Below are 26478 nucleotides of genomic sequence, written 5' to 3'. Positions count from 1 at the left end.
ATCCTAGCCAGGCATTTGACCTATCACCTAGCCACTTTTTCTCTGTGTACATTGAGGAGCAGGTTCCCAACTGTATCAGTAGACAGAATTTCTTTACTAGAAGTATTGTTTACCTGTAAAATTGCAGGTTGAGTTTTTTTTTTTTTTTTTGTAAAACTCAAAATGTGAATAAATAGATATATATTAAAACAGATTATTTATCAAAAAAGGGAAGAAGACCTGAGAATTGCTTAAAGAATCTGCTCAGAATCAGAGTACCTCAGAATCTGAAGGGAAATGAAAGACCATCTAATTAGTCCAGATATGAACAATAGTCTTTTAACATAGCCTTTATTTTGGTTTTCTTAGTGTTTATTAGCTGCTCTTCATATGAAACTTGTATTTTGAGACCAAGGAGAATATATATGGATGACAGTGAGAAATGCCCCTCAAAAAATAAATATGGCTGCTTCCTTCAATGTAGAGATCATGTATTTAAGAGCAGCAGATATCCCCTATTTTGGGTTTCCAGGTGAATCTCTGCCAGTTATCTTTATATGAAGAGCAACATTCCTATATGTCTCTGTGTAATAGTTCTGTAGAGAAAGCAAGTATTAAAACAAATTAGCAGAATTTTGTGTTATATGAGATGTTAAAATAACTTCATGACATAACTCACTAAGTACATATTTTTTTTCTAAAATAGAAACTGTTTACAATTTGCGAGAAGAGAATAGACAGCTAAGAAAGGCTCACCAAGACATGCACACGCAGCTTCAAGATGTGAAGGTAAATTCAGTCAAACTCTGAGTCTTTTGGTTGTTTTTCTTCTTAACATTATCAACATACACGCCCATGAAGCACCTGTTAAGTAACCTGAGGATCCTCTGGAAGAAGGCAGCCCAAGAGGTCATGCTACACAATCGTGGGCTGAAGGAACTAGGGAGGTCTCAACTACCTGAGGGGATGTGACAACTTGAAGGATCACTGTGGGGATGAAGGGTTATCATATGGTCATAGTTGTAGGGAGCTCAGAGGTCCTCAATCCAGCCCCTCAGATGAGGATGAGGAAGAGGACGCCCAAGAGAAGAATGTCTTAGTTTGGTCCTTCCATTGGTCATGAGAGTCAGAAGCAGGATTCAATCCCTGGTCCTTGGACCCAGGCCTGGAACTTTTGTCCACTTGAGTCACAGAGGCCAACCTGGGTACAAGGGGTAAAAGTGGCAAAGAAGCAAATTTAAGTTTGATATAAAGACAAAGCTCCTCTCCCCAATTAGTATCCTCATAAATTTAGAATTGGACCTCAGTGCTATCAAGGCCAGGCCTTTTATTTCCCAGATGTAGACAATGGACTCAGAGATACTAAAGAATTTGTCCACGGTCATAGTATTGGTAAGTGTCCAGGGTGGGGATGACCTGGTCTTTCTGACTACAACCCTGATCTCTACACTGTGGAGTGTCCAAGAGGAATGAGCTGGTTCAGGAAGTCATGGGCTGCCATTTTGTGCAAAGGCTGGAGGGCTACTTATCCAACATGTTATAATGGGACCTCCTTTTCAGCTGTAGCTTTGACTTAATGGTCGTGTTGAAGGCTAAAGTCCTTTTCAGCTCTAAAACATCAGATATCCCAGGGCTTAGGGGCTGAGCTTTGCAGTTAGGTGAGATCAATACAGCCAAGACCCACTTGGTTCTTTCGCCTCTGCTGTAGAGTTTCATCATTGCTTTATTATTGCTTGAGAGCCTCAGGGAGCTTGTCATGCTAAATGGTTATTTCTGGTTATACAGAAGAAAAATGTGCTAAGCAGGAAATTCAACATCAATGTGAACATTCCTGAAGTGACGAGGTTACACTGTTGGATTCAAATCAGTCCTTGTGGGAGAAAGGGAAGAAAGAATTGTTCAGGTCTTGTGACCAAACACAGTTGATAGGTAGGCGCTGGTTGGATTTCTTTGAAGGGGACTTATGACCACTTTGCACAATATTTTGTGCCTAAGAATTATTGAGAACTCTGCTTAACGCTTTACAAGTTAAGTTCAATTATTGATTAAACACCTACTTTGTGCTCGGCACAGTGCTAAGTGCTGGGGATACTAAAATAAGCAAAAGGCAGTTGCAGCTCTTCAGGAGCTCAGTCTAATGGATGAGACAACATGCAAATAACTGGGTAGAAACAAGCTGTAAATGTGATCAACGTGATTGCTGACAGAGAGAAGGCATTGCATAAAGGGAGCGTGTCAATAGCTTCTTGTAGAAGCAATACCTTATATCCACATCCTGAGGTGGGGAAAGCTCTTTGTCCTCCATGCATGACCTTTCAAGAGAAAGAGAAGAGGTTCTGTTTTGTGCAAACGTTCCTTGCTTTATATATTTTTTAAAAATTCTGAAAAATTCAGCGAAATTAATCAGAATTGGGTTCTAGTTGCATGGTCCATGTTAGAAGAAATCTAGGTCATTACACTGCACTTCTTCAAGAAGAATGCACAAACACCTTGGAACTTCACCTCAAAATTGTCCTCCTACATTTGGACACATCTCCAAGGATGTGTCCTTTGGTCCTGATGTGTCCTTTGCTTTTTTTTTTTTTTTAAATAACTTTTTATTGACAGAACCCATGCCAGGGTAATTTTTTACAACATTATCCCTTGCACTCACTTCTCTTCCGATTTTTCCCCTCCCTCCCTCCACCCTCTCCTCCAGGTGGCAGGCAGTCTTATACATGTTAAATAGGTTACAATACATTGTCCTTTGCTTTTAGGAGTGCATTATGTTAGCAACCTAAGCACAAGCCAGAGTTGTTCATGAAAGATCACAAGTTCCTAAGTTATACATGAGAAAGAACCTTAAAGACCATCTAGCCCAAGGTTCTTAGGTTTTAAAGGGTCATGGAGCCCATCTGATGATGTCGACGCATCTCTTCTCAGACTCATGCTTTTAAAAAAATATTATTCATCATTGAAGGAAATGCTGAATTTCAGTCAGAGATTGGTGAAAAGGATATAATTTTCCCCCCATACAAATTCATTAACCCCTCATAAGTCCATCCATAGATCTTCCCTGAAGCTCTGGGTTAGCCCTTCTCTAGACCCATCTTTAGTTTTTATAAATAAGGGAGCTCAGAGGCAAAGTGACTGATGAGGTCACACAGCTAATAAAATGGTGAATTGAGATTTGAAACCAGTCTTCACATTTTGCATTTAACTGGTGTCCCCAGCTGTTTCTGTTTTGGTTTTGATTTCATATTCTGTATTCTTACTGATTATGTTCAGAATCTCTAAGTCTTAAGAATATAGACCAAGGTAGATTGAACTAGAGAGGGACCTCAAAGTCTTCACGTTTCACATTTAACTGGTATCCCCAACCATTTTTATTTAGGTTTTGATTTCATATTCTGTAGTCTCACCAATTGTGCTCAGAACTCTCTAAGTCTTAAAACAAAAGTATAGACCAATGCAGATTGAACTAGAAAGGTTAGTTTTTTCACTGGGGAATTTTTTTGGGGGGAATGGGGAGGTGTTGGGGGGTGCTGAAAAACCAGTTTGCCGAGTTGAGCACAATGTTCGGTCTTGTAACGATCAGCTGGAGAAAGATGTGCTTTGAGATCTTAAAGCTCAACATGTAAAAATTCTTTCTTTATGTAGCAACAGCATAAGAATTTACTCACCGAGCACGAACAACTAGTAGTGACTTTGGAAGACCACAAGAGCGCGCTAGCTGCTGCGCAGGTTAGGATGTGGCAGCCTCTAACTGATGGGTTCTTTTCAAAGGCAGCTTCCTTTTCTGAATTCCTGTATGCATGTAACCTCTTGCAATGACTCTCCGATGAGCTGCAGCGTGGGGCAGCCCAACACTGTATCCATCCAGGAGAATTATGCATGTGTAAAGGTTTCCAGCTCTCTTTTCTTCACTGCCCCCCCTCCCCCTCTCTGCAGAATGAACGAAACTAACTCCCATGGCGGTGCCTTTGACCTGGGGGTGCTGTGGGTATCACTGAATCGATAGGGAGGAGGAGCAGGTCAAGCCCTTGTCTTGCCTTCTTGTTCCAAGCCGTGAAATTTTCATTAACTCCCCTTTTAAGATCTATTATGTTCAAGAGACCCGAGAAATTATCTACTTTTGAGGGGTGCTTTCTCCCTACTGTGGAAATGATTTATGATCATTAATACTCACACCGATGTTATTAGATCCAAGGATTGTACTTTGTTCTGACTTCGTAAATCTATTAACTTTGAAAGCAAAAGCCAAGAGCTGCAGAGACTTCTTAGCTTTGAGAGGAAAGCTTGAATTAGTTGCCATGCAAGATGAGTGGGGTACTGCAGTGAGGGGCAAGCTGCTGCTCCTCAATAGGCAAGAATTAAAAATGTACCACATGGAGGGGCGATATTTCTCTGAATCTCTCACTTAACTCAAGAAAGAAGCAGAACGTTGGGGCTGGGGACAGGGGGAAAGAGTGTTAGCTTATATCCTCTAGGAAGCAGGAAGGAGCTAACAAAAGGACAATGGACTAGAAATATAATTTTTAAAAGGTGGAGAGCATGCTTACAATGGAGAGGCTTCTTTTTGCTTTTCTTATACTTTTTTTCAGAATGTAGGCTAGATAAGGGAGAAGCAGAAATGCTAGATGCAATCTCGCAGAAGATGCTACTACATGAAATGGGTCTCTCCCTTTCACCCTAATTCCAGAAGTTATCTGTGTGTGCCGAAATTTTTAAAAGTTAAATTAGGTTGACTTTAAGAAAAGGGCCTCTCATTTAAATCCTCAGAAAGGGAAATCCTGCTGAGGCTAGTGGGGAATGGGAGAGGGATGGATATATGTCATCTTTGGTGTAAAACCAAGGCCCACTAACTTCTGATCTTTTCTTCTCTCTTTTCTATCCCTGTACTTCTCTCTAACAAAAGGGCCTTATGAAAATTTTGTTTGTTCATCCTGTCACTTTAGCCCTTTCACATTCATTCTTCAAAACTTGCTTTCAATTCAACATTAAAAAAATGTTCTGTGCCCCAGACACTGTACTAATTGTTGAATATACAAAGAGAAATATGAAAAAGTCCCTGACCTCCAAAAGCTTATATTCAATTGGGGTCATAAACATTCAACACATAGTAATGTTCTGTAAAGCCAAGAATGGAGTTTGTACTTTATCCTAAAGGAAATAAGGACTCCAGAAACCTCATAAAAAGGAGAGGGTCAGGATTATACCCTTGCTTTGGCCCTCATGTAGAAGCTATGTTGGTGTGGTGAGAGATTAGAGGAAGGGAGATGATTATTTTAGTCCAGGGATGAGGCAATGGTAGTTTGAAATAGGAGAAAAGGCAATGGGTGTTGTGGAGGCAAAGGTGACAGAATTTAAAAACTGACTGGATGTGGAGGGTAAAACTTAGGAAAGTGAATGATTGGAAGATTGGTGGACTGCTTCACAGAAATTTCAAAGTCAGGATACAGTGTGTTTCAGAAGGGGAAAGTAATGAATTTTTTTTTTTTACCATAATGAGTTTGAAATACTGACATGGCATACAGTTGGGGATGTCTGGCAGGTTCTTGGTAATGGAGGCCAGAACTCAGGAGAGAGACCAGGGCTGATTAGGTAGATTTGGAATAGACGTGTAGAATAATTTAAGTCATGGCAGGTGATCATAGTGAAAGAAAGAGAAGAGGGGGTTCAAGATAGAGCTCTTGGTTAGGTACATTCACATATAGTCAAATGAAGATGGTGTTCTAGTTAAGAAAGTGAAAAGAGGGAGCAGCTAGTTGGTGCAGTGGGTAGAGCACCAGCCCTGAAATCAGGAGGACTTGAATTCAAATCCGGCCTCAGATACTTAACACTTCCTAGCTGTGTGACCCTGGGCAACTCACTTAACCCCAATTGCCTCGGGGGGAAAAATAGAAAAAGAAAAAGAAAGTGAGAAGAGGTAGCTGGACAGACAAGAGGAGAACCAGGAGAAAGCAGTATCACATAAACCCAGGGGAAGATTTCTAAGAAAATGTAGTATGAGGAAAGATCACTGGATTTAGCAATGAAGAGATGCTGAATCACCTTAGGGTGGCTAATTCAGAGGCTGTGGTACAAGGTGTTGAGCGGTGAGTGGGAAGCGAGAAGGATGAAAAAATTAATATAGATAAGCTTTTTTAGGAAGTTTGACTACGAAAGATAAAAGAGGAGGGTAACTTGAGGGAATGTCAAGGTCAAGAAATGGAGATGTTCTGGGTATGTTTTCAGGCAACAAAGTAGGAGCCAGTAGTTAAAATATGGGTTGAAGTTTATAAAGAGAGGAGATAATCTAAGGTGCATGCTCACAGAATAGATGAGAAGGAAAGGGAACTAAGGGCATATGTATAACTGAGAGCAACTCAGGAACAGTAAAAGAATTAGTGAGCCCAGAAAGGGGAAAAAAAAGGAGAAAACAGGCAGGAGCTAGGTTTTTAAAATCCAAGGCCAAGATTCATTGTCTCCTTTTGCCTGTGTTCCCAACTGTCTCTCATGCCTTCTCCACCTCCTTTCAGCACAAGTTGACTTGATATCACAAAATGTATTCACATTTTAAAATACCTGATTGTTTTCAATTGAGGAAAAGACCATTATGGATGATAGAAATGGATTGGCATTTGGCTAAGCATCTTTTCAGTAGATTTTTATGGAGTAGTATAAGAATTATACAGCTGGCTCATTTATAAAAGTGGTGTTTATTAGAAAATAGAGAAAAATAGCAAGAATTCTGGCTTCTTTTGTATATAGCTTGGGAAATTAACATCTGTCTTCAATAATTTTTCCATGTTTTCCTTAGAGTTCTAATTTCTAATTTGCATGTACTCTATAATGGTGAAGCATGTCAAAATAAGACTGTCTAATGCATGGAAACCATCTGCATATTTTGCCAAACTGGAGTCTAGTTATGCTATGTGTGTGATGCCGGGAACTCAGATTCATAATAAGCTGCCTATAAATGACATATTTTTCCTCCTCTCAAATTCTACAATTTGCATCCAGACCCAAGTGGCTGAATATAAACAACTGAAAGATACGCTGAATAAGATTCCAAGCTTCCGAAAGCCTGATAGGGTCGAAGAACAAAATGTCATCCAGGAAGCACCTTCTCGCCAAGGTGATTTCACTGCCAAGGAAAAGAAAATAATTGAGCAACCAAAGGAGGTAATAATGATGAACCCTGAAGAATTCTATTTTTTTTCAATGAACATTTATTTTTTTTCTATCTTACATCCATATCCTTCTCCTTATCACCCTTGAAAAAGAAAAACAAAATCCTCATAACAAATAATCGTAGTCAACATAGCAAGTTCCCGCATTGATCGTGTCCAAAAATGTATGTGTCATTCTGATTCCTTTGAGGAGATAAGTAGCATCTTTCATCACACTGTACTCCTGCCTGGCCATTGCTTTGATCATAGTTATCAACTTGATTTTCTTTCTAATATTGTTGGTTTTTATATAAATTGTTCTCCTCAATGATAAATGCTTAATGTATGGACTTTTGTTCCATCTTTGACCAATCAAGTTGCCATCTGAGTGAGGTGATCAGTTTTGCCAATTTTGCCTATCATTTCCAATCCAGCAAGCTAACGGTTAAAAAAAAAAAAAAAAAAAAAAAAAAAAAACTAGGGTTGCAATGACAAGATAAAAGAATAGTCTCTTAGAATGTTTAGTCTTTATCCATTGATGTTACCTTTGTTCCTATCAATTTGCCATGATTTAAAGTTACCTGAAATATAATTAAGTAATGCTTGAGAGTGATCCAGTTGGTCTTTGAGCTGATTCTCAATGTTTATATTTTTATTTCTTGAGATGCAGTTTTTTTATGGTAGTCATTACTGAGGTTTGCCCTATTGATTTTAACAGTCTTGTTTGGATTGGCATATAGCAACCATTCAAGGGTATTAATTAGGAGCTAATCTTAATAAAATTAAAATTTAATATCCTAAAGTGATGGAGTGGACAGACCCAAATTTCAATCCTGCTTGGATACTTATTAGCTTTGCAACCTTGTAGTAATTCACTGTCTCTGTGCCCCATTTGCTTCCTATAAAATGGGAAGATTAGCCTTCATGGCTTTGGGGTTATCTTCTACTCCCATCTGTGAGGTGCTAGTTTGAAGAAAAAAAAAAACAGACAAAAATTAACTTCATTGCCTTCAAGGAGCCTCTGTTCTACCAGAATGCATGAACTGGGCTTGTGCATGGCAGATCCACAGAGGTCAGGATTGGCCCTAGAGGTCAGTCTGTGCTCTGGGTAATTGATTCCCGTGGGAATGTGTCTGTCTCTGCACTAGAAGTAAACAGTTTTCTTCCAGCTACATAGTTCACTTCACCCCAATTATTATTGTCTAGCTTTCTGTCATCCCCTCGCCCCCTTCTTATTTAAGGCAACTCAGTTCAGTAAATAGAGACAAAATAGGGGTCAGGAAGCTGGGCCCCACTTGCCATTTAACCTTGGTTCAATCACTTAACCATCCAATTCTTCAGCTTCTCCATCTCTAAAGTGGAGATAGTATTATCTGTTCAGAACCACTTCATGGGGATTTTGTGAAGATAAATGAGATATTTGTGAAAGCACTTGGAGCTCAGAGAAGGAAAAAAACACCATAAATCCAGGGTATTCTGATGTCAGAGCTAGACTAGGTGTGAAGAGGGAGAATCTTCCAAAGTTTGTCTTCTTCCTTTCTTCTTAGGAAACTGTATCAAAATACCTTCCTCACACATTTGTATGGTTTCACAAATAGGATTAAATTGTGTTCATTTAAAACCTGTTAGATTCAAGAGAAAATTGGCTTTACATTGGCAGAGGAGAAATTCCCTTTAATAGCCAGAGAGCAAAGCACATGATCTAGCTGTTCCTGTGTGGGAAGAGAGGTGCAAAGTGAATCCTTGGCAGAGGAGGGAGTGATGAGAAGTTTTTTGGTTCCTTTTTCTCTTCCTTTTTCCTCCCTTTTGATGAAAGATCTCTGTTTCACCTCTGTCTGCTTCAAATGAAGCCATTTCTGAAGGGATGGGAACCACAGGGACCACATTTCCATTTCAAATTCCACATTTCCTGAACCTTTTCAGATTAAAAGTGTGTATTATTCTGGAAAGCCTCTAGCTAATTGGCTATAGCTAACAAACACTACAGACAAAAGGACACTGTGCTTTGAAATCACTGACATTGAATTGATATTTCACTGTTTCCATTATTTTTATTAGCCACTATTTTTAAGCAGCTGGGCTGATCTAATTTCGTACTTGAAATTTTTGCTAATGCTGTTATTTTCTTTAATCCAGAGCATTAGATGAGAATCAGTGTGTCTTCCATTTAATTTTTATTATTTCCTTTAACATTATTTGAGAACCTTTTAAAAAATGGATTGAACAAAAAGACATAAAGGGACTTTTTTGTTCTCAAAGTTTGCTGTTTGGTTTTTATCTCAGGGGGAAGAGAGTAAAGAAATACTCACTTTGCAAAATAAAATAAAAGTAGCCCTGTCATGTGGAGCATTTGGACTAGACCTCTATCATCAGTGTCAGATAGTTTTTGGAAGTGGACATTTTATCTACAAAGTGTCCCCATTTTGCCAATGAGGTTAATGAGAATTATAGGCTCATAGATTTAGACTTGGATGAGACTTTCAAAGTCATTAAATATAAGGTCCTCAATTTACAGATTGAAAAAGAAGAAAAAAACAAAGACCTGTGGTCCAAGAATTTGCCCAAAGCACATGGTTAATAAGTAGGAATAGGCAGAGTTGAACTCTGCTATGCTACATTGTCCCCGTGTTCTGACTTCCTTGAAATTTCCTAGCAGGACCGTGTAGTAGATGTTTTGGCTTTCCCCAGGTACGTGTCTCCATTTGAATGAGTAAACTTGAGGACGGTGATGTCCACCATAATATAGCTTTATAAATTCAGCATGGTTTTTTTTTTCATATTTTCTTTGGCCTAGGGTCGCCACAGTAATGAAAAATGGCAAGCCCAGGAGCAGGCTGTTGAGGAAAGGATAGCAGAGACCAAATCCTTGCATCCCACCCCGAAAGAGATGGAATTTCACCCTGGAGATGCACCAAACCAGCCACATGAGGAAGATCCCAGAAGACAAGAGGAGCAGGAGCATCAGGTGGAAGAGGAGAATAAGAGGGAGCTTGAAGAGGAGGCGATGGAGCAGGTGGGGCAGGCTGAACACCTGGTGGAAGAACAGGATCAGGCTCCAGATGAGCAGGAGCGGGCATGGAAGGAGCAGCAGGAACAACAAGAAGAGGAAACTAATGTGCTGACAGAGCATGCTCATGTGGAGGTAAGGGCCTCTGTTCTGGACTGTCTGCTTTGGGAGGCAGCATTAGAAGTAGTGGGAGCCCAGAAACCCTGGGTTTATGTTCAGCTTCTGCCTCATCTTGGCTCTGTGACCCTAGCCAAGTCATTTTCTTCTCGGGGCAGCTCTGTCTGTTGCAGTTTTGCATTGATGGAAGCTGTTCTACAGAGAAGGGAGGAGGTACAGTACATTGGCCTGAAAGCATTGGTTATCTTCAGAAGCTTAGTTTTATTTTTAAAGACTCAGTTGGTCAGCTGTATCTGAGTTTTCATGACCCCATGGACCTTGGTGCACCATGCCCTTCTAGTCTCTCCTATCTCCCAAAGTCTATCCAAGCTCATGTTCATTGTTTTCCTCGCCACTCTCTGTCTGCCTTATCCTCTGCCATCCCCATGTCCTTTTGCTATTAATCTTTCCCAACATCAAGGTCGTTTTTAATTATTAGAAATGGGAATGAACTTATATGTCAAAATCATTCTGTCTAAAGATTTGGAAAGTGAGGGCCAAAGTAGCAGAGATGAAATTTGCAATTTTGTCTTCTGGCTGCTGATCCGTCCATGAACAAGCATATATAAGCACCAATTTCACGCCAGGCACACCAGGAGTCAGGACTCCATTCTGGGGATAGCTCCTGCTTATGGCTGACTGGGGTCACCAACCCCATAGACAGATACAAGGACATTGGGAGGAAAGAAGCATTGGCAGCTGAGGGGATCCCAAAAGGCTTTGTGAATAAGGTACTTCAGGTGAGCTTTGAAGAAAATCAGAGCTTCTTATTAAAAAAAAAAAAAAGAAGAAGAAGAAAAGAAAAGAAAAGAAAACCAGAACTTTTTACTGGAGGGGATATGGAAGGAAGGTATGGAAGATAGCACAAAGGCAAGAATTAGCCCATTTTGCATTAAACACATAAATCTACCCTTTTATCCCTTCAAGGAAACATGGAAAGGGCTACTTTCACTTTATGGATGAGGAAATTAAATTTCTCTGTGCCTTAGTGATATACTTAAGCAATTAAATAGTACCTAGATCTCTTTCTTAGCAGCCTAATTTTGTTCTAGTTTATGCCAGCATTCACAGACTATCAGTGCCCTACATCTTGTTACAAAATCAGCCTACATATACTCATACAATCCAGTGATATAGCATGGTTTCCCATCATCCGCAGCAACAATAAAATCATCAAAAAAATCACTGAGTATGTGGTCAAATTTTTCTTTTCTTCCAATAACATTTGCTGTCAGTGTAGTTTTTTTTCCCCATCATGACTTCAGCTTTCTGTGAGCTGAGGTTGCTGTTGTGCTTTGTCACCACCAGGTGGGGAGCCCTGAGCATGTAGCTTGAATCAGTGAGCTTTAACCTACAAAGGCATTTACCGGAGACTCATGGGTGGCAGCTTATTGACACTCCCAAAGGATTAAATGGTTCATCAATTTCTGTAATAAAAAATATAACTTTGAAAACACCTGGATTTCAAGGGTGGCTGTTCGGTTTTTAAAGATGCTATTCTAGAAGAATTTTTGAGTGAACCTTTCTCACTAATCCTTAATGATTATCAATCCCCTCTTCTCACTCAGACTGATCTGTCACAGCAGTGTCTAAAACATTCTGTGACTTGTTTGCAGTTTAGATAAATCAAGTAAGCACTCAGATCACAGTTGATAATCAAACTAAACAGAACCAAGATACAGCTCAAGAGATAAGGATTCTAGCCCTTTGTAACCTTAAAGAGAACATTTAAAAGCCCAATATCTCTCTTTTATTGTCTGTAAGATGAGTATGTCTAAGATGTAACTTGCCTACCCCAAAAGAGTACTCATCTGGATTAAGGGGCAAAGTTCTTGGTAGCTTCTTTCCTTGATTGATAAGGTTATAACATTAGAAAAGAGAATCCTTCTTTAAAAAAAAAATTCAGACAGCCTTACATAAATATAGTTGAACTGTGAAGATCCATTATTTAAAAAAAAAAAAAAAGTACTGATAAAAAGCTACTGTGATTGACCTCCATACAATTTTTTTAGTAGTGTTCTATTATGTTTATGAAAATAGATTCTATATATACTTGAAAAATAACAATACCTATATGTGTGACACACTTGCATTTAGCAAAGTGATATTTTCTTAGTAATAGATTTATGGGCCCCTAGTAATAACTCCTTATCATTCTGGGATCATGACCTACAATTTGAGTCTTCAGTCCCTGGCTTTGAAAGGTCTTTGCTATGACTGTCTTCCTTCAAAGACTATGTCAGAAGTAATTTCTTATGATTTTTCAACTTTTCTGCTATTTCAAGTCTTTTCTCCTCTTTCTACTGAAGGAAATAAGAAATAGCTTTAAAGTGGTGCATTAAGATGATCTTTTGTGTGTTGTTTTTAAATAGTAGAAGGTAATCATCTCCCCATCCCTATTTTTTGAAAAAGAAGATTGCTTTTTTTCTTCGCTCCTTCTAAGATATAACTGCTAGTTGACTTTTTTTTAGCTGATTATGCCCTAATTTTTATGGCCAATAATAGAATTAATTAGCATTCCCTAATACACAGCCATCTTGAGGACCAACAATAGCTTCTGCTCACAAACTCTTTTTATTTTTTTTATAGGATTTTAAACTCTATATCTCCTTTTGAAGTAAATGGAACTCCCATTAAAATTATCATGTGGAAAAATTTCAGGCAAATTCTGAAAATAAGCCTTGCGATAGATGAAAATATATTTGCCCCAGAATAATTTAGGAGACATAACTCTTTCTATGATGATTTTTGTTTAACATGTAAAATCCTTCTTATTTGCCTACTTATAAGATGGATACTGTTAACGCTTCCCTTGACCTTTCCTGCCCACATCAGAGTTTCTCTGAATTGAATGTAGGCATGTGTCAGCTGAACTGGAACTGGATTTTAATGTGTGAGTGACAGGAACCTCACAAAGCAGGCCAGAGACAGCGATTTAGGACACAAAAGAAGTATAATTAATTTCCAAGTGAGGAGGATGACATTTACAAATGGAAGTCCCCCCCTTCTCCAAAAAGGAGGGCTTAATATTTCTGATGCTAGAGCCACTCATCTACGTGAAAGTGGTAGATCAGCAACCCAGTCATTCTTAGATCTTGAAATAAGTCTCATGGTTACAATTCTTGGAGCAATACAGGTGCTTTTGGATCTTCAGCCATCATCTCAAGTTTAAGGGTCATGGCTACCCTGGGGGACACAGAACAAAGACATAGGGTGATGGGAACAGGAATGTAATACCTGCCAGTGACAAGCAACAGGGATTGTGAACAATCCTCACAAATAAGGGGAGCTCAATTCCTTAGTGATACTTTGCCAAGGAGTGAGATTGTTCCATGTTGTAAAGGATTATTGTTTATGTAAACTCAGGGCACAACCTGCTTGCTTGCCTTAGCCCTGAGAAACAGAGTATCTCCAAATATTTTGATACATAATTTACCAAATATTATTCATTATTTCTGAAAAAAAGTTGCTAATAGGTGAAACAATATTGCAGGATCAGTTAGGGGCTAGGTTTATGTAGAAATATTGTACAAAAATGGCCAACATAAGAAGTCATCCGAAATCCCTCTTAAATTTCTAATGCTAGCTTAACTTGTCACCATCTGGGTTATCTGATTGCTATCTTGGTCTTTTGCCTGGCATTAGGAGTTTTATGAATCACAAATTAATGGTATTATCATGAAATTGCCAAGGCCACCTTATTGGGAGTTACAAGTGCAATAGATAGGGAAATAGAAAAATGCAAAAAATATGGTTAATGTGTCCCATCATCCAAATAACCTTGTGCTTTTTGTAGGCACTTCCTTCAGAAAAGGCTGTGACAAAGGTTAAATCAGCTTATGAGGAACAGCTAGAGCAGCAACAACTGGCCGCCAGGAGGGCTGAAGAAGCCCACCAGCTAAGAGAACGACAAGAGTCTTTGCATAAGCAAAGACTGCAAGAGCACTTGTTAAGGCAGCAGCGACTTCAAGAAAGAGAATTGGCTTTGCGCCGGCAGGCCGAGCTCGAAGAAGAGCATCATCGTCAAAAGCGCCTACGGTTGGTGTTCTAGTGTGAGGAGCCAGGAGGGACACAGTGGACAGTCACCGTGTGCCTGCTGCCCATTAGTCAGAAGACTAATGATACTTAGTATGGAGCAGAGATATATGCAATGAATTTAAAAGGGAAAAGTCAGTTTCCCAAATCTTTTTTTTTTTTTTCCCCACCTATATACATCATTTTTCTTTCTTTCTTTTTTTTTTTTTTTGAAAGAGCAATTCCAATGGTATAGTAGATAAGGAGATGGGCTTGGACTCAGTAACACCTGAGTGCAAATACACTTCTGACACTGACTGTGTAACTTTGGGCAAGCCATTTCATTTCTGTATGCCTCAGGTCAGCATCTGAGGAATTCTCCTATGGCCTGGGTGGGTTATGATCTGCGTTCGCAGAGGGAGATCTCAGTCCAGGTTTTCCACACACTGATGAAAACCCAGGGTCATATTTTCAAATTAGGGAGCCACAGCCAGGAAAAAAATGTCTCTACCTTAATTGTCTCCATCAGAACCATGTTTAGATATTACTCTTTTTTTTTTTTTTTTTTTTTTTTTTTTTTTTTTTTACATTGCTGTTATTTCCCAATATCCCATTATGGCCCCCAGTAGAATCCTCCTTTGTAACAAGGTATAGTTAAGCGAAACAAATGAACACATTGACCAGAACTGATGATATGTGCCTTAATGAATGCTTGCAGTTTATCCCCAGCTCTGAGAAAAAGGCAAGTCTGTTTCCTCACCCTTTGGTGTCAAAACTATCCATTCTAGGGATTTGAGATCTAATTGGAATTATATTTTAAAAGATTGTACCTTAGATCTTTTTAAATTTTCTGGCAGGCCTCAGGGTAGCCATGTAATACTGGTTAGCCTTTCCTTCTGATTGGCTACATTTCTTTGTTATGAAATAATTTTTTTTAGATATGCCCTGGCCTAGGGGAGTCTATATTTATCAGACCCCACTACATGCGTTTTGTCTGGTTTCATTATTAGCTTTTTATACATGTTGACAAATTTCGTTTAAGGCTTGTCTGCTTTGAAAAATAGTCTGTGTCAAATTTGAGTTTTCTATTGAAGTTACTGAAAAAAAAATGTATTCTTGTCTCCCTTCCCAGGCAGCAAGCACGTTATGATGCAATGGATAATGATATTGTCCAAGGAGCAGAAGAACAGGGTATCCAAGAGGAAGAAGGTGGTGGTGAGGACTCATAAATGGCCAATGTCTTATTGTATCATCCTGCTAAAAGGCTAAATTCCAATAGGACTAAATCTTAGGTCATGGCCTCTTAATCATTTTCCATTTACAACCCCTTTTCACTTGAGAACTTTTAATATAATTCTGGGTATGTAGGTATTTACAATGGGTATATAAATCAAATATTCACTGATAATAAATCATAATTTTGTAACTCCCCCATATTCAGTAACAAAACTCCATATGGTATTGCAACCATATAAGAAGCAGGGCCCTAGTTAGATACTAGGCACTGTCATATTTAATATGTATGTATATATATATATATATATATATATATATATATATATATGTCTCTCTATATCTAAATGTATCTATGTATCTATACCTATATATTTCTCCAATAGATATTAGCAATCAATTATTCAGAAATCTCTTCCCTTCACAACTTTTAGGTCATTCTCTAAATTAATTACTTATAGAAAGTTTTCCAAAAAAAAATTTTGTACTTTTAGAGAATTTTCATATGCATTTCTAGGTAGCCTTTTTCTGGTTGGATATATGAAAAAAATATGATTAAGTCACGAGTGACCTTCATTTATAGTTAGTAGTAAGACAGCATTCTAGAATGTAGCCAATTCCACATTGCCTTAGAGTGACCATAGAGTAGCCTCTCAGTGCTTCTGTCCCTTAATCTTCAAACGGCACTAATTTTGCTGTGTAATCTAATCTCCTGCACCTTGAAAGGAAACTGGCATGTGCTATCTCATCGATATATTTCAGTAAATGAGAATTTGTTATTTATAGTTAAGAATGATTTTCCTTCTGATCCTCCAATGACATTAGAAGTCCCTTTGTTCTTAAATCATTGGGAATAGGGGAGAGTTGATTACCCCACTCTGATCAACCCATCATTTTATGTACTTTGAAGACTAATGTTGTTATCCCATAGTTCTCTGTTCCTCAACCTTAACTAATCCCCAGATGTCTTAATCTTCTTATATCTTTTCTTTATATTCACTAAGCCTGAGATCTAGGAGAAATCTTCTTTAATCCCATTTTATGCCATAAGTTGCCAGCATCTTTATCATCACATCATAGAACATGTTCCGGATATATAAATTGTTCCCTAACCCCCTAAAATGAGGTTTAATCTTTTATTTTTGTGAGACATTTTTAGCTTTCTGGGTTTCTTGGTATTTCTTTCAATAGAGGCAATATTTTTGCCAATTTCATTAATTGTCACTTTTAAATTTAAATTTTATTCATTTTTAGTTTTTATTGGTCTTCTGGAGTGAAAAAACTTGGAAAGAAAATTTTGTCTTTCTCAAATACTTTTTATTTAAAGAAGGAAGATAAGTGAATTCACTCTTCTTTTCTTTTCCCCTTCCCCTTCCACTTTTTTTTTTCTTTCTCTTCTCTCCTATTTTTATATGCCATACCTCTGTCTCACATTTTGTTTTTCTCCTTTTTTCTTCATCCCTTTCTCCTTTTTCATTTCTCATGCTACCAAGCCTGAAAAGTGTTTTGGACAGAACAGAAACTAGACAAGAGGAAACATTGTTATTTATGATCCCATAGACTTGATGGTGGATTGTGGGCAGCACTATTACAGGAAGTAGAGCATTATCATTCTTGAGGGCTCACCAGGAAAAATTAGGCTGACTGTTTGGGAAATCTTGTAATTTGTTTCACTTTCCAGCCTATGAAAGAGACAACCAGCACCAAGATGAAACTGAAGATGATACACATAAAGAGAATGAGCCCCAAGGACAAGTACAGCAACCAGATAACCCTGAACCAGATGTGAGTACCCGCTTTGTCCATTTCTGTCCCACAGGTAGAGCTGCAGAGTCCTAGCGAGATCCTGGGGAGACAAGTGGGAAATCAACTGATCCATGCCCTGGATGAGATCAAGATGTATCCCCAGTGAGACAGTGAGACATTGGTGGAACAGATGGCTTGAAGAAGGAGAAGGAAGGCCATTTAGGAAACTGCCAGGTGATAGCGGATGAGACCTTAATCTAGGAGATCTCCAAAGGAGGCCAGAGTAGCAAGAGATTTTATAGAGCTTGACACAATAGGACTTGGGAGTTTATTAGTTATTGGAAAAAGGGAGGCAGGTGTTCAGATGACTCTGGGACTTGAAACCTGGAAGATTGGGATACTAAGTTGAAAGTTTAATCAGCAAGAAGAAAAGATAAGAGGGAGGGAAGATGTCCAGCTGCAGGAGGAGCTGACAAATCAACTTTGAAGATGGTCTCAGGTGTCAGAAGTTCAAGAAAATGGGAAGCTAGGATATCAAGTAATTGACACAAATGTTGTCATCTTCCCAGATAATAACTGGGGGGGGGGGGAAAGAAATGGATTATAAACCAAGATGTGTAGTCACATGAGCCCTAAATTAGTGAATGAGAGCATAGAGATTCAGAAGATCCAACTTAGTTCCCCTTCCTTCCCCTTTCCTCTACCTGCTCTTCTATACTCAGTCATTAAATGGAGCCTTTTTCTTTATCCTTTCAGCCTAACTCTCTTAATTTGAACTCAGTTCAAATTTGGCCTTAGACACTTACCAGTCTAGTGTGAGCATGGGCAATTCACTTAATCCATTGGAGGTAGAAATGGCAAAACATTTCAGTATCTTTGCCAAGAAAACCCCGTGGACAACATTGGTATGACGTGTCCCACAAGGCCTTGAAGAGTTAGACATGACTGAACAAGCTGTATAAAACAATTGAATATAGCCAAACATTGTTTTTACCTCAGATGGATCCATCTCCCCGTTTGGGGAGTGAAGCAGGGAGGAAAGTTCTCCAGGCAGCTGGATCTCTGTGATGCACATTTAAGTTGGCTGTTTAGGGCAAAGTTGTGCTGCCAACATGGTCATTTAGAGACCTTTCTCTCTTAAAAACTATGATTTCTCAATATCCCTATTAGGCATGAATACCAAAAGAGATTCAGAAACAAAGGAAAGGAAAATAACCCGTATGTACAAAAATTATTCATAGCAACTCTCTTCTCAGGGCAAAAAAAAAATGGAAATTGAGGGGGTGCTCATCAATTGGGGAATGGCTCAATAAACTGGTATGTGTTTGTGATGAAATATTATTGTTCTGTGGGAAAAGATGAACAGGATGCTCTCAGGAAAAAAAAAAAAACCTTGGAAAGTCCTCCATGAATTCAAACAAAATGAAATGTAGTATATACAAAGTAATAGCAATGTTCTGGGATGTTCAGATGTAAATGACTTTGCTGTTCTCAGTAGTACAATCATCCACAGCTACGACTTATGATAAAAAAAAAAAAAAAAAAATCCCATCCTTACCCAGAGAAGCAACTGATTATGTCTAAACATAAAATTGAAACTCACTCTCTCTCTCTCATTCTCTGTCTCTCAGTCTCTGTCTCTCTCTGTCTCTCTCTCTCAATTTTTCTTGAACATTTTTATTTTCATTAAGGTGGGAGACCTGTGTTTTCTTTCACAACTTGAATTTTATGGAAATATTTTATGTAATTTCACACGTGGTTTCTTAATTGTGGGTGGAGATAAGGGAGAGAACCTAAAACTCAAAAATTTTAACAAATCTAAAAAAAAAATGTTTTGAATGTAACTGAGGGAAAAATATGGTTTCTCAATCATAATTCCTTTTGACCTGAGAATTTTTAAAATGTTGCTTCTTTATTTTTCTTTGGAATAACAGCAAGCAGCTGGTGAGGATGTCAATCCTGCAGACGATCCAAACAATCAAGGAGAGGATGAGTTTGAGGAAGCAGAGCAAGTAAGGGAAGAGAACTTGGCTGAGGAGAATGAGGTGCCCAAGCAGAACAGTCAGAAGCAAGGAAATGCTGAGGTGGAGGAGCATTTGGTGGTGAGGAGCTCCCAGGGACTGAGTCTTGTTGGAACCCACATTTTGTAATGGATGATGGGCATAGGCCAAACGGGGAGGAATCAGCCATTCAGAAGGGTCTCAGCTTGGCTTTGCAGTATTCATTTAGCTGCCTGAGGACCATGAGAGATACTGGCAATCAGTGTTTCTTGTTATAAATTATTGTTCATCATTTCATGGCCACTGAGCCATTAAAAAAAAAAAAAGCTCTCTCTTAGGGATGGAGGACTCAGCTTGAGATCCCACAGTAGTAAAGGATGCATCTGAAATGGACAGTTGCTCTAGCCGCCCCATTTTGTTTTAACAGATGGCAGGAAATCCAGACCAGCAGGAAGATAATGTCGATGAGCAGTACCAGGAAGAAGGAGAAGAGGAGGTAGGAGTGTTCCGAGCCAGGTTTGGGTCAGAGGATTGAGTTTATGAGGATGGCAGGTGTTGCTGAAGCCAAAAGCTCTGGAAATATTTGTAGAGATTTCACCCACATCCTAAGGGATGAGCGAGAAAACCATGAACAATTCAGAGAATGTGCACTCATATGGTGGCTTCGGCTGTCATCCTGCAACAAGGCACAGTAGACAGAGCTGATCAGAAAGACCCAAGTTCCAGGACGTTGGGACACATATCTTTGTGACTCTGGAAACGTGTCAGCCCCTCTGAGCTGCAACTCCAAGTCTCATAATTTGAAGAGAACAAATGGGGAGGAGGGAGATAAAGAGAAGAAGAATGGAAGAGGATTTGTTGAGTGCTTATTATGCTAGAGAAAAAAGAGAACCTGTTCTCGAGGAGCTTATACTTTTAATTGGGAGAGGTGACACATAAAGAAAGATGGTCCTAATCTGCATTGGGAAGAAGAGTTTCCTCTTCCAATGGAATCCCAAATCCAGGTCCTTTCTAATATTTAGAAATCCAATAAACTCTCAGCAGTCCTGGGAGAGAGTGAGAATATCTGGGAAAGTTTAGGAGAAAGGCTTAAAGCTCTCAACAAGCAGTGAAAGTTACTAGGTGAAAAGTTACAATACTTCAGATGAGGTTGTGTTTGCCAAATGTTTTGCAGATTTTATAGTACTATATATTCTTTCTTATTAATTCATGTAATATCCCTGAGCATGGGGGTTATTATATCTACTTCCCAAGGTTTTTCTGAGACTTAAGTGAAAGTAAGGTTTAAAAAGTCCTTTGCAAACCTTAAAATGTAAAAAAAAAAAATAGATTGATAGATTGGATAGATATATGTAAAATATAATATATTGTATTATATATTATAATGTGTTGTATGGGATTAGCCATATTGATGAAGAGGATGTGTGACTATTTCCCTCTCCAAGAAAATAAAAATAAAGGAAAAAGTAAAAGAAGGGAAAGAAAAAACAAAATAAAATACAATCTAGTTTAATAAGGAAGGAGATCTTGAATAGTCCCATAACTTTGATCCTTAAGTGACATTTTAAAATTTCTATCCTTTCAGTTGAAACTTTATCCCCTCATTCAGAAGAATCTGTTGATACAACTAAAATTAAATATAAAGAGAAATAATTAGATGTGTCCAGCTTTAAAGCAAAAAGATTAATTTCCTTATTTTTTTATTTGGATAAAAGTTATTTGTCATAATTTGTACAAGCACTCATTCTTTTGGAGTGTTCACAACTCCACTGGTTTTATTACTTCATTTGGTAGTGTGGCACAGCTTAATCTGAGTTTTAATGTGTGTGTGTGTGTGTGTGTGTGTGTGTGTGTGTGTATAAAATATACAAGTAAATCTATGCATAAAAATGTAAATATAAAATAACATGCACATAAATTTATAGGCCATATACTCATATTTAATATAATATTTATATGTATTTAAAAATTTATCAGAGCTTCTGAAAAGAGAAAATAACATAAGTCCTCATAGTTATTCACAAGCAATCACCAGTCAAATTTACTTTAGCCTAAATCTACATGTCTGCTATGACCCAGTTTTTATTTGATTTCTCTCTTAGTCATTATAAAGTCAGTCAAGTCAAATAAACACACATTTTAATCACTTATGTGCTAGGCTCTGTGCTAAAAATACTAAAGATCTGAAAAATGGAAAAATTGGCCCAACAGTCCTTGACAAGTTTGGTCTGTAATCAAGTCTTTGAAATACATAATTAATAAAGAACATTGGAGATCCTCAAATTATTAAGCTCAGTTTAAAAATGGTAAAAATACATATATACAATATGTATAGTATACACAAATATAAATAGGTATGCATATATACATACATTTATTTATATAAAAATAGAAAAAAAATGGGATAGAGAATCTGTGTTCAAATTCTACTTTGTCTATATACATCCTGGGAAAGAGCTGATGAAAATGCACAGGATAAAGAGATAGTAGATTGTGTCTGTGGATTGGCAAGTGGGCCAATGTCATTAGACTGCAGAGTAAGTGAGGAAGGATATGATGTAAAAAGACTCAAAATGTAGGGAAGAGCACAGATTATAAAGGATTTTAAGAGCTAAATGTGGATTTTTGTGAAAAAACTGAAAATGTGGAGAAGAGGATAGATAATGGAGGATTTTAAGACCAAATGTGGATTTTGATTTTGATATTGGGAATGATAGGTAGGCACTGTAGTTTTCTAGATCCCTAAGAGGGGACATGGTTAGACCTGTGCTTCCTTTAGGAAGATGAGTTTGAAACTGAATGAGAAATGGACTGGAGTGGAGGGAGTTGAGGTAACAAGATCAACATGCAGGCTGTTGCACTAGTCCAGTGAGAGGTAATGAGGGCCTTAACCAAGATGGTGGCAATAGAGCAAAAGAGAAGATGGTCACAGAAGGTCATTTTTATGCTAGAATGAATGGGGGACAATCAGGATATTGTGCCAGGTTTTCCCAACTCCAAGGTTAGTCCCTCTATTCATCACTCTGTCTTTTCTTCCTTCATATGCTCTTCCAATTTTATATTTTTAACTGTTCTCCTAACCTCTCAATTTCCCAATTAGTTTGTTATTTTGAAATTTTATTAAGAGATTCTCAGTGATTCCATTCCTTTAAAAAAAAATCTTTAAGGAGTATATCATCCACGTCTTTCACACGAGGGACAAGTTCAGAGAAGTCAGATTTTCTCTGAGCAGATGTATGGTAGGTTGTACTGGATTTTTTTAAGCGACTATGAACTTTGGCCTCCTCCACTATCATTTTCCTGTGACATCTCAGTGAGGCACAGAAGGCATTCTGGTTTCTTGATGGCTAGGCCAGGAAGGCACAAGTTCTGACAGGTATCTCCAAGCTGGAATGGCTTCCAATATGGATCAATTGGTGGGCTGTATGTCTATTTTCCAAAGCCCTCTGGAATCTTCTCTATTCAGAGACTGACTCACCAGATGGGGATTCTGGGTGAAGAATTCAGAGAGACCATAGCAACTCATGAATCCTTGCTTCCTTGCCCCTACACTGGGGAAATTATAGGTAACCTAATCTAGTGGATAAAGTGTGGTATTTGGAATTAAGATTTGGGTTGAAATTGTGCCTCAAATATTGACCAGCTTCCCACTAAAGTGTAGGAGTTTGATTCAGCTCATTTCTTACTTTAAGTCTTTTTTAAATTGTCCTTTAGGTTTGAGTTTTTAACCTTGGGGACTGTGAACTTGTGGGGTTTAAAAAAAAAAAACTATTTCGATAATTGTGTTATAATTGATTTAATTTTACTCTTACCTATTTTACTCATTTAAAAATATTCTGAAAAGAAGTTTCACCTTAGACTTTACCAACTATGAAAGACGGTCCATGAACAAGATAGTTAAGGTTCTTGGCCCCTATTCATCCCTGAAATGATTTGCTGCATGGATTGTGTGATTACAGGGCTGGAAAAACTTGCCCTCAGCCACCTAGGAATTAACCACACTAGAACTTGGTGACTGCTTCTTGCACAGATTTACAAAAGAAATTTGTTACATAAGCTATTTCATTTATAATTTAATTTTTATTAAATCATTTATTTCACACCTGGTTCTTTATGCCAGTTTAATTATCCTGAGGTTTTTAATCCACATCCGCCTTCCCAACAAATTTGTTTCGAATTCCTATAATTTTATGTATATTTTTTTAAACTAACAAGGCCTTAGGCTTAGTCACCTCCCCAGATAAATACATTTTTTGTAGTTGGTTATTATAAATGAAGACTGAGAATTGGTCTGGAATAAAAAAAAAATCTTGTTAAAAGGAAGAAATCCTTTTCTTTACCCTCATTTAGGAGCTGAAGATTGACAAAGAAATATTTTACCATTTCTGGCTTATAGATTGCCTTAAGGTGGATTTAATGAGATCCATTTATTGTTGAGTCATTTCAGATTTTCCATAACCCCATTTGGGGTTTTCTTGGCAGAGATACTGAGGTGGTTTTCTTCTCCAGATTGTTTTTCAAATGATCAATTGAAACAAACAGGGTTAAGTGACTTGCTGAGGGTCATATAGCTAGTGACTGTCTGAAGCTGGATTTGAACTCAGGAAGGAATCGTACTGATTCAAAGCTTAGCATTTTATCACTGTGCCATCTTGGTTCAACCAAAGTCCATCACAAGATATGCTATAGAGGCAGACCTGAACGGCAGTCAATCTAGGCACTTGGGGATTTTCACTTAACTAACGGACTTTGGTTGAACCAAGATGGCACAGTGATAAAAGTCCGTTAGTCAAGTGACAATCCCCAAATGCCTAAGGTGACTACCATTCAGGTCTGCCTCTACAGCATATCTTGTAAGTGGTCCAATTAGAGGCAGTATGGTCCAATGGACAGCTCACTACTATCACTTGCAAACCTCTATGGTCTGGGACAGGTAACACTTGATCCCTCTGGGTCTCATTGGGCTTTTAGGGTGATAGGGAGGTGCATCGTATTCTTTGGTTTGCTTTAAAATGAGAACAGTCATACTGGATTTGTAATTTTTATTTGTTTGTTTTAGGGTCAAGAAGACTTGACTGAAGAGAAGAAACAAGAACTGGAACATAATGCCGAAGAGCCATATGGGGAAAATGATGAAAATGTATGTTCCACATGTTTCATTTTTATTGTAATCATTTTTTTTCATTTTTATGAATTTTGAATTGTGAATATGAAAATTTCATTTTCCATTTTAATCAAGAGCCAGCATAGCTTCAGCGAGATGGAATTTGGCTACTCATGGCTGTCTAGAATGCCTCTATTGCCTTGCCATGTTTAACAGATTGATCATCATCTTGGAAAATAAGAGCAGCAGCAAGAGAAATGATAGGGGATAGATGAGGACCTTATCAAATCCTCTTGTTGCCTTTGCCTTTCCCCTTTGAGGAGTAATTTTTAAATTTAAGTGCTTTATTACTACCATTTAACATATTAACTAATTTCAGAGGAAAAAGTAAGCCTATCAACGTTTCCATTCCTTATTCTAAGTCCCCATTAGGATTCCTTTCATACTCACTTACACGAAGTGTATACTCTTTTTTTTTTTTTCCTCATTGCTTCACTTTTCACCATTTGCTCTTATTTCCATATGCCAGCTGGTGGTCAAATCAGTCCTTTGCCTCTCAGTGCTCCAGGAAACTTTCAAGGACTAGAGCTTATGGGGAAGGTGCTGATCTGCTTTGGTGGAGAGTATTTGCTCTCCGGGGAGATGTCCATACCAAGGATCTTAGAATTCCTTTATTATTTCCCATTGCTATCCCCATAATACTTGTGATCTTTATATATGTTATCCATTAGCACATTAGATCAACATATCCCAACTAAGCTCACTTTCCACTATTGTGGGTAGTTATCAATTTTGTCACAATTACATATAAAGTTGCTATGAGAATCTTTGAATAAACAGCTTTTTTATGTATTTATCTATTTTTTTCAGGATAGAGTCTTTTAGCAAGGGAGATTATTTGATCAAAGCATATAATCTTTCTGGTAATTTACCAAATAGTACCAAATTGCTGTCAAAAATAATTATAAACTTGAATTTGGTGGCTTTTACTTATTTTTTTGCTAACTTAATGATGGGGCCTCAGTTACTACCTCCTTCATTTCTTTAGTTTTTCCTCAGGGTGAACAGATTATTCTAATTATTAGTAGCACTTAGTGTTTCCTTTTTAAAAGCTTATCAGGGCATTTGCTTAGCATCAATTTTTCTGTTCCCACTCCTTTTTTGTTTTTTTGTTTGAAACTTTCAGATGGATGATAAAAACAATGATGCTCAAGAACAGGCAGCTCGAGAAGTAAACCCCCAAAAAGACCACGAAGAAAACTATGAGGAAGAAGAGGAGGAAGAGGAAGGCGGGGCTGTGGAAAAAGCTCATGGAAGAGCAGAAATGTGATTTAGTAGCTCTGGGGAGACTTCAGCTGAGGGTTCCTCTTTAAGCTGCTCACAAACAATATGCCTACTGAACTCTAGGGTATTTAATGATAATTCAGAGCTGCAACTTTTTTTATCTTTTGTATTAGATGCCCTCATTCCTTTATACGAATATAATATTTTGATATTCTAGGTTTTAGTGCTTCTTTTGTATCCAAGCTAAACACAAAGAAAGAGAAACACATTTAAGATAAAAGCATAGGGCTCTGACTCAAGTTTTCCTTGCTTTCTTTGTTGGGTGGTCAGTAGAGGTGGGTGACACTGTCAAGCTTGTTAATGTCATACTCTTTTTTTTTTTCTGCCAAGGCAATTGGGGTTACGTGACTTGCCCAGGGTCACAGAGCTAGGAAGGGTTGTGTCTGAGATCAGTTTGAACTCGGGTCTTCCTGACTTCAGGGCTGGTGCTCTATTCACTAACTGCCCCAATTCTGTACTTTTTTTTTTTGTCAAATTAGTTTCCAGGCATCTTTCTTCTGACATGTATTCGTCCTCCTGACTTCAGGGCTGGTGCTTTATCCACTAGCTGCCCCAATTCTGTACTTTTTTTTTGTCAAATTAGTTTCCAGGCATCTTTCTTCTGACATGTATTCCATTCCAACAAGCAAATCTATAAGAAAAACTAGTGTGGCTCTGTGGCACATAGACCATAGACGGTCAGCTTAGTAATCATGTTGCCAAGTTCCTCTGTACAACTTGGCAAGAATTTGAAGACTCTTTAAGTTATAGGGAAGCTGCTGG

General features: G+C 38.1%; 1 protein-coding gene across 2 annotated transcripts in view; it reads left to right on the top strand.

Moving 5' to 3' along the window:
- The window catches only part of GOLIM4 (golgi integral membrane protein 4), a 97805-nt gene extending 71933 nt beyond the window's left edge, over nucleotides 1-25872 (top strand). The window contains exons 6-16 of one of the 2 annotated variants that reach the window (XM_023500820.2): nucleotides 686-768; nucleotides 3619-3702; nucleotides 6964-7125; nucleotides 9907-10254; nucleotides 14072-14313; nucleotides 15422-15504; nucleotides 17204-17307; nucleotides 19203-19370; nucleotides 19696-19764; nucleotides 24328-24408; nucleotides 25559-25872. In XM_023500820.2, the coding sequence (XP_023356588.1) occupies nucleotides 686-768; nucleotides 3619-3702; nucleotides 6964-7125; nucleotides 9907-10254; nucleotides 14072-14313; nucleotides 15422-15504; nucleotides 17204-17307; nucleotides 19203-19370; nucleotides 19696-19764; nucleotides 24328-24408; nucleotides 25559-25702 (1568 nt within the window). In that variant the 3' untranslated portion in view covers nucleotides 25703-25872. The remainder of the gene's footprint in view (nucleotides 1-685; nucleotides 769-3618; nucleotides 3703-6963; nucleotides 7126-9906; nucleotides 10255-14071; nucleotides 14314-15421; nucleotides 15505-17203; nucleotides 17308-19202; nucleotides 19371-19695; nucleotides 19765-24327; nucleotides 24409-25558) is intronic. The other variant, XM_012546603.3, reaches the window with a different exon arrangement.
- Nucleotides 25873-26478: the final 606 nt, after the last annotated feature.

The sequence above is a fragment of the Sarcophilus harrisii genome, chromosome 3 (genome assembly GCF_902635505.1).
Source record: "Sarcophilus harrisii chromosome 3, mSarHar1.11, whole genome shotgun sequence".
NCBI lineage: Eukaryota > Metazoa > Chordata > Mammalia > Dasyuromorphia > Dasyuridae > Sarcophilus > Sarcophilus harrisii.
The sequence above is the reverse complement of the archived record's forward strand: the minus strand, read 5'-3'. Positions and strand labels throughout refer to the sequence as shown.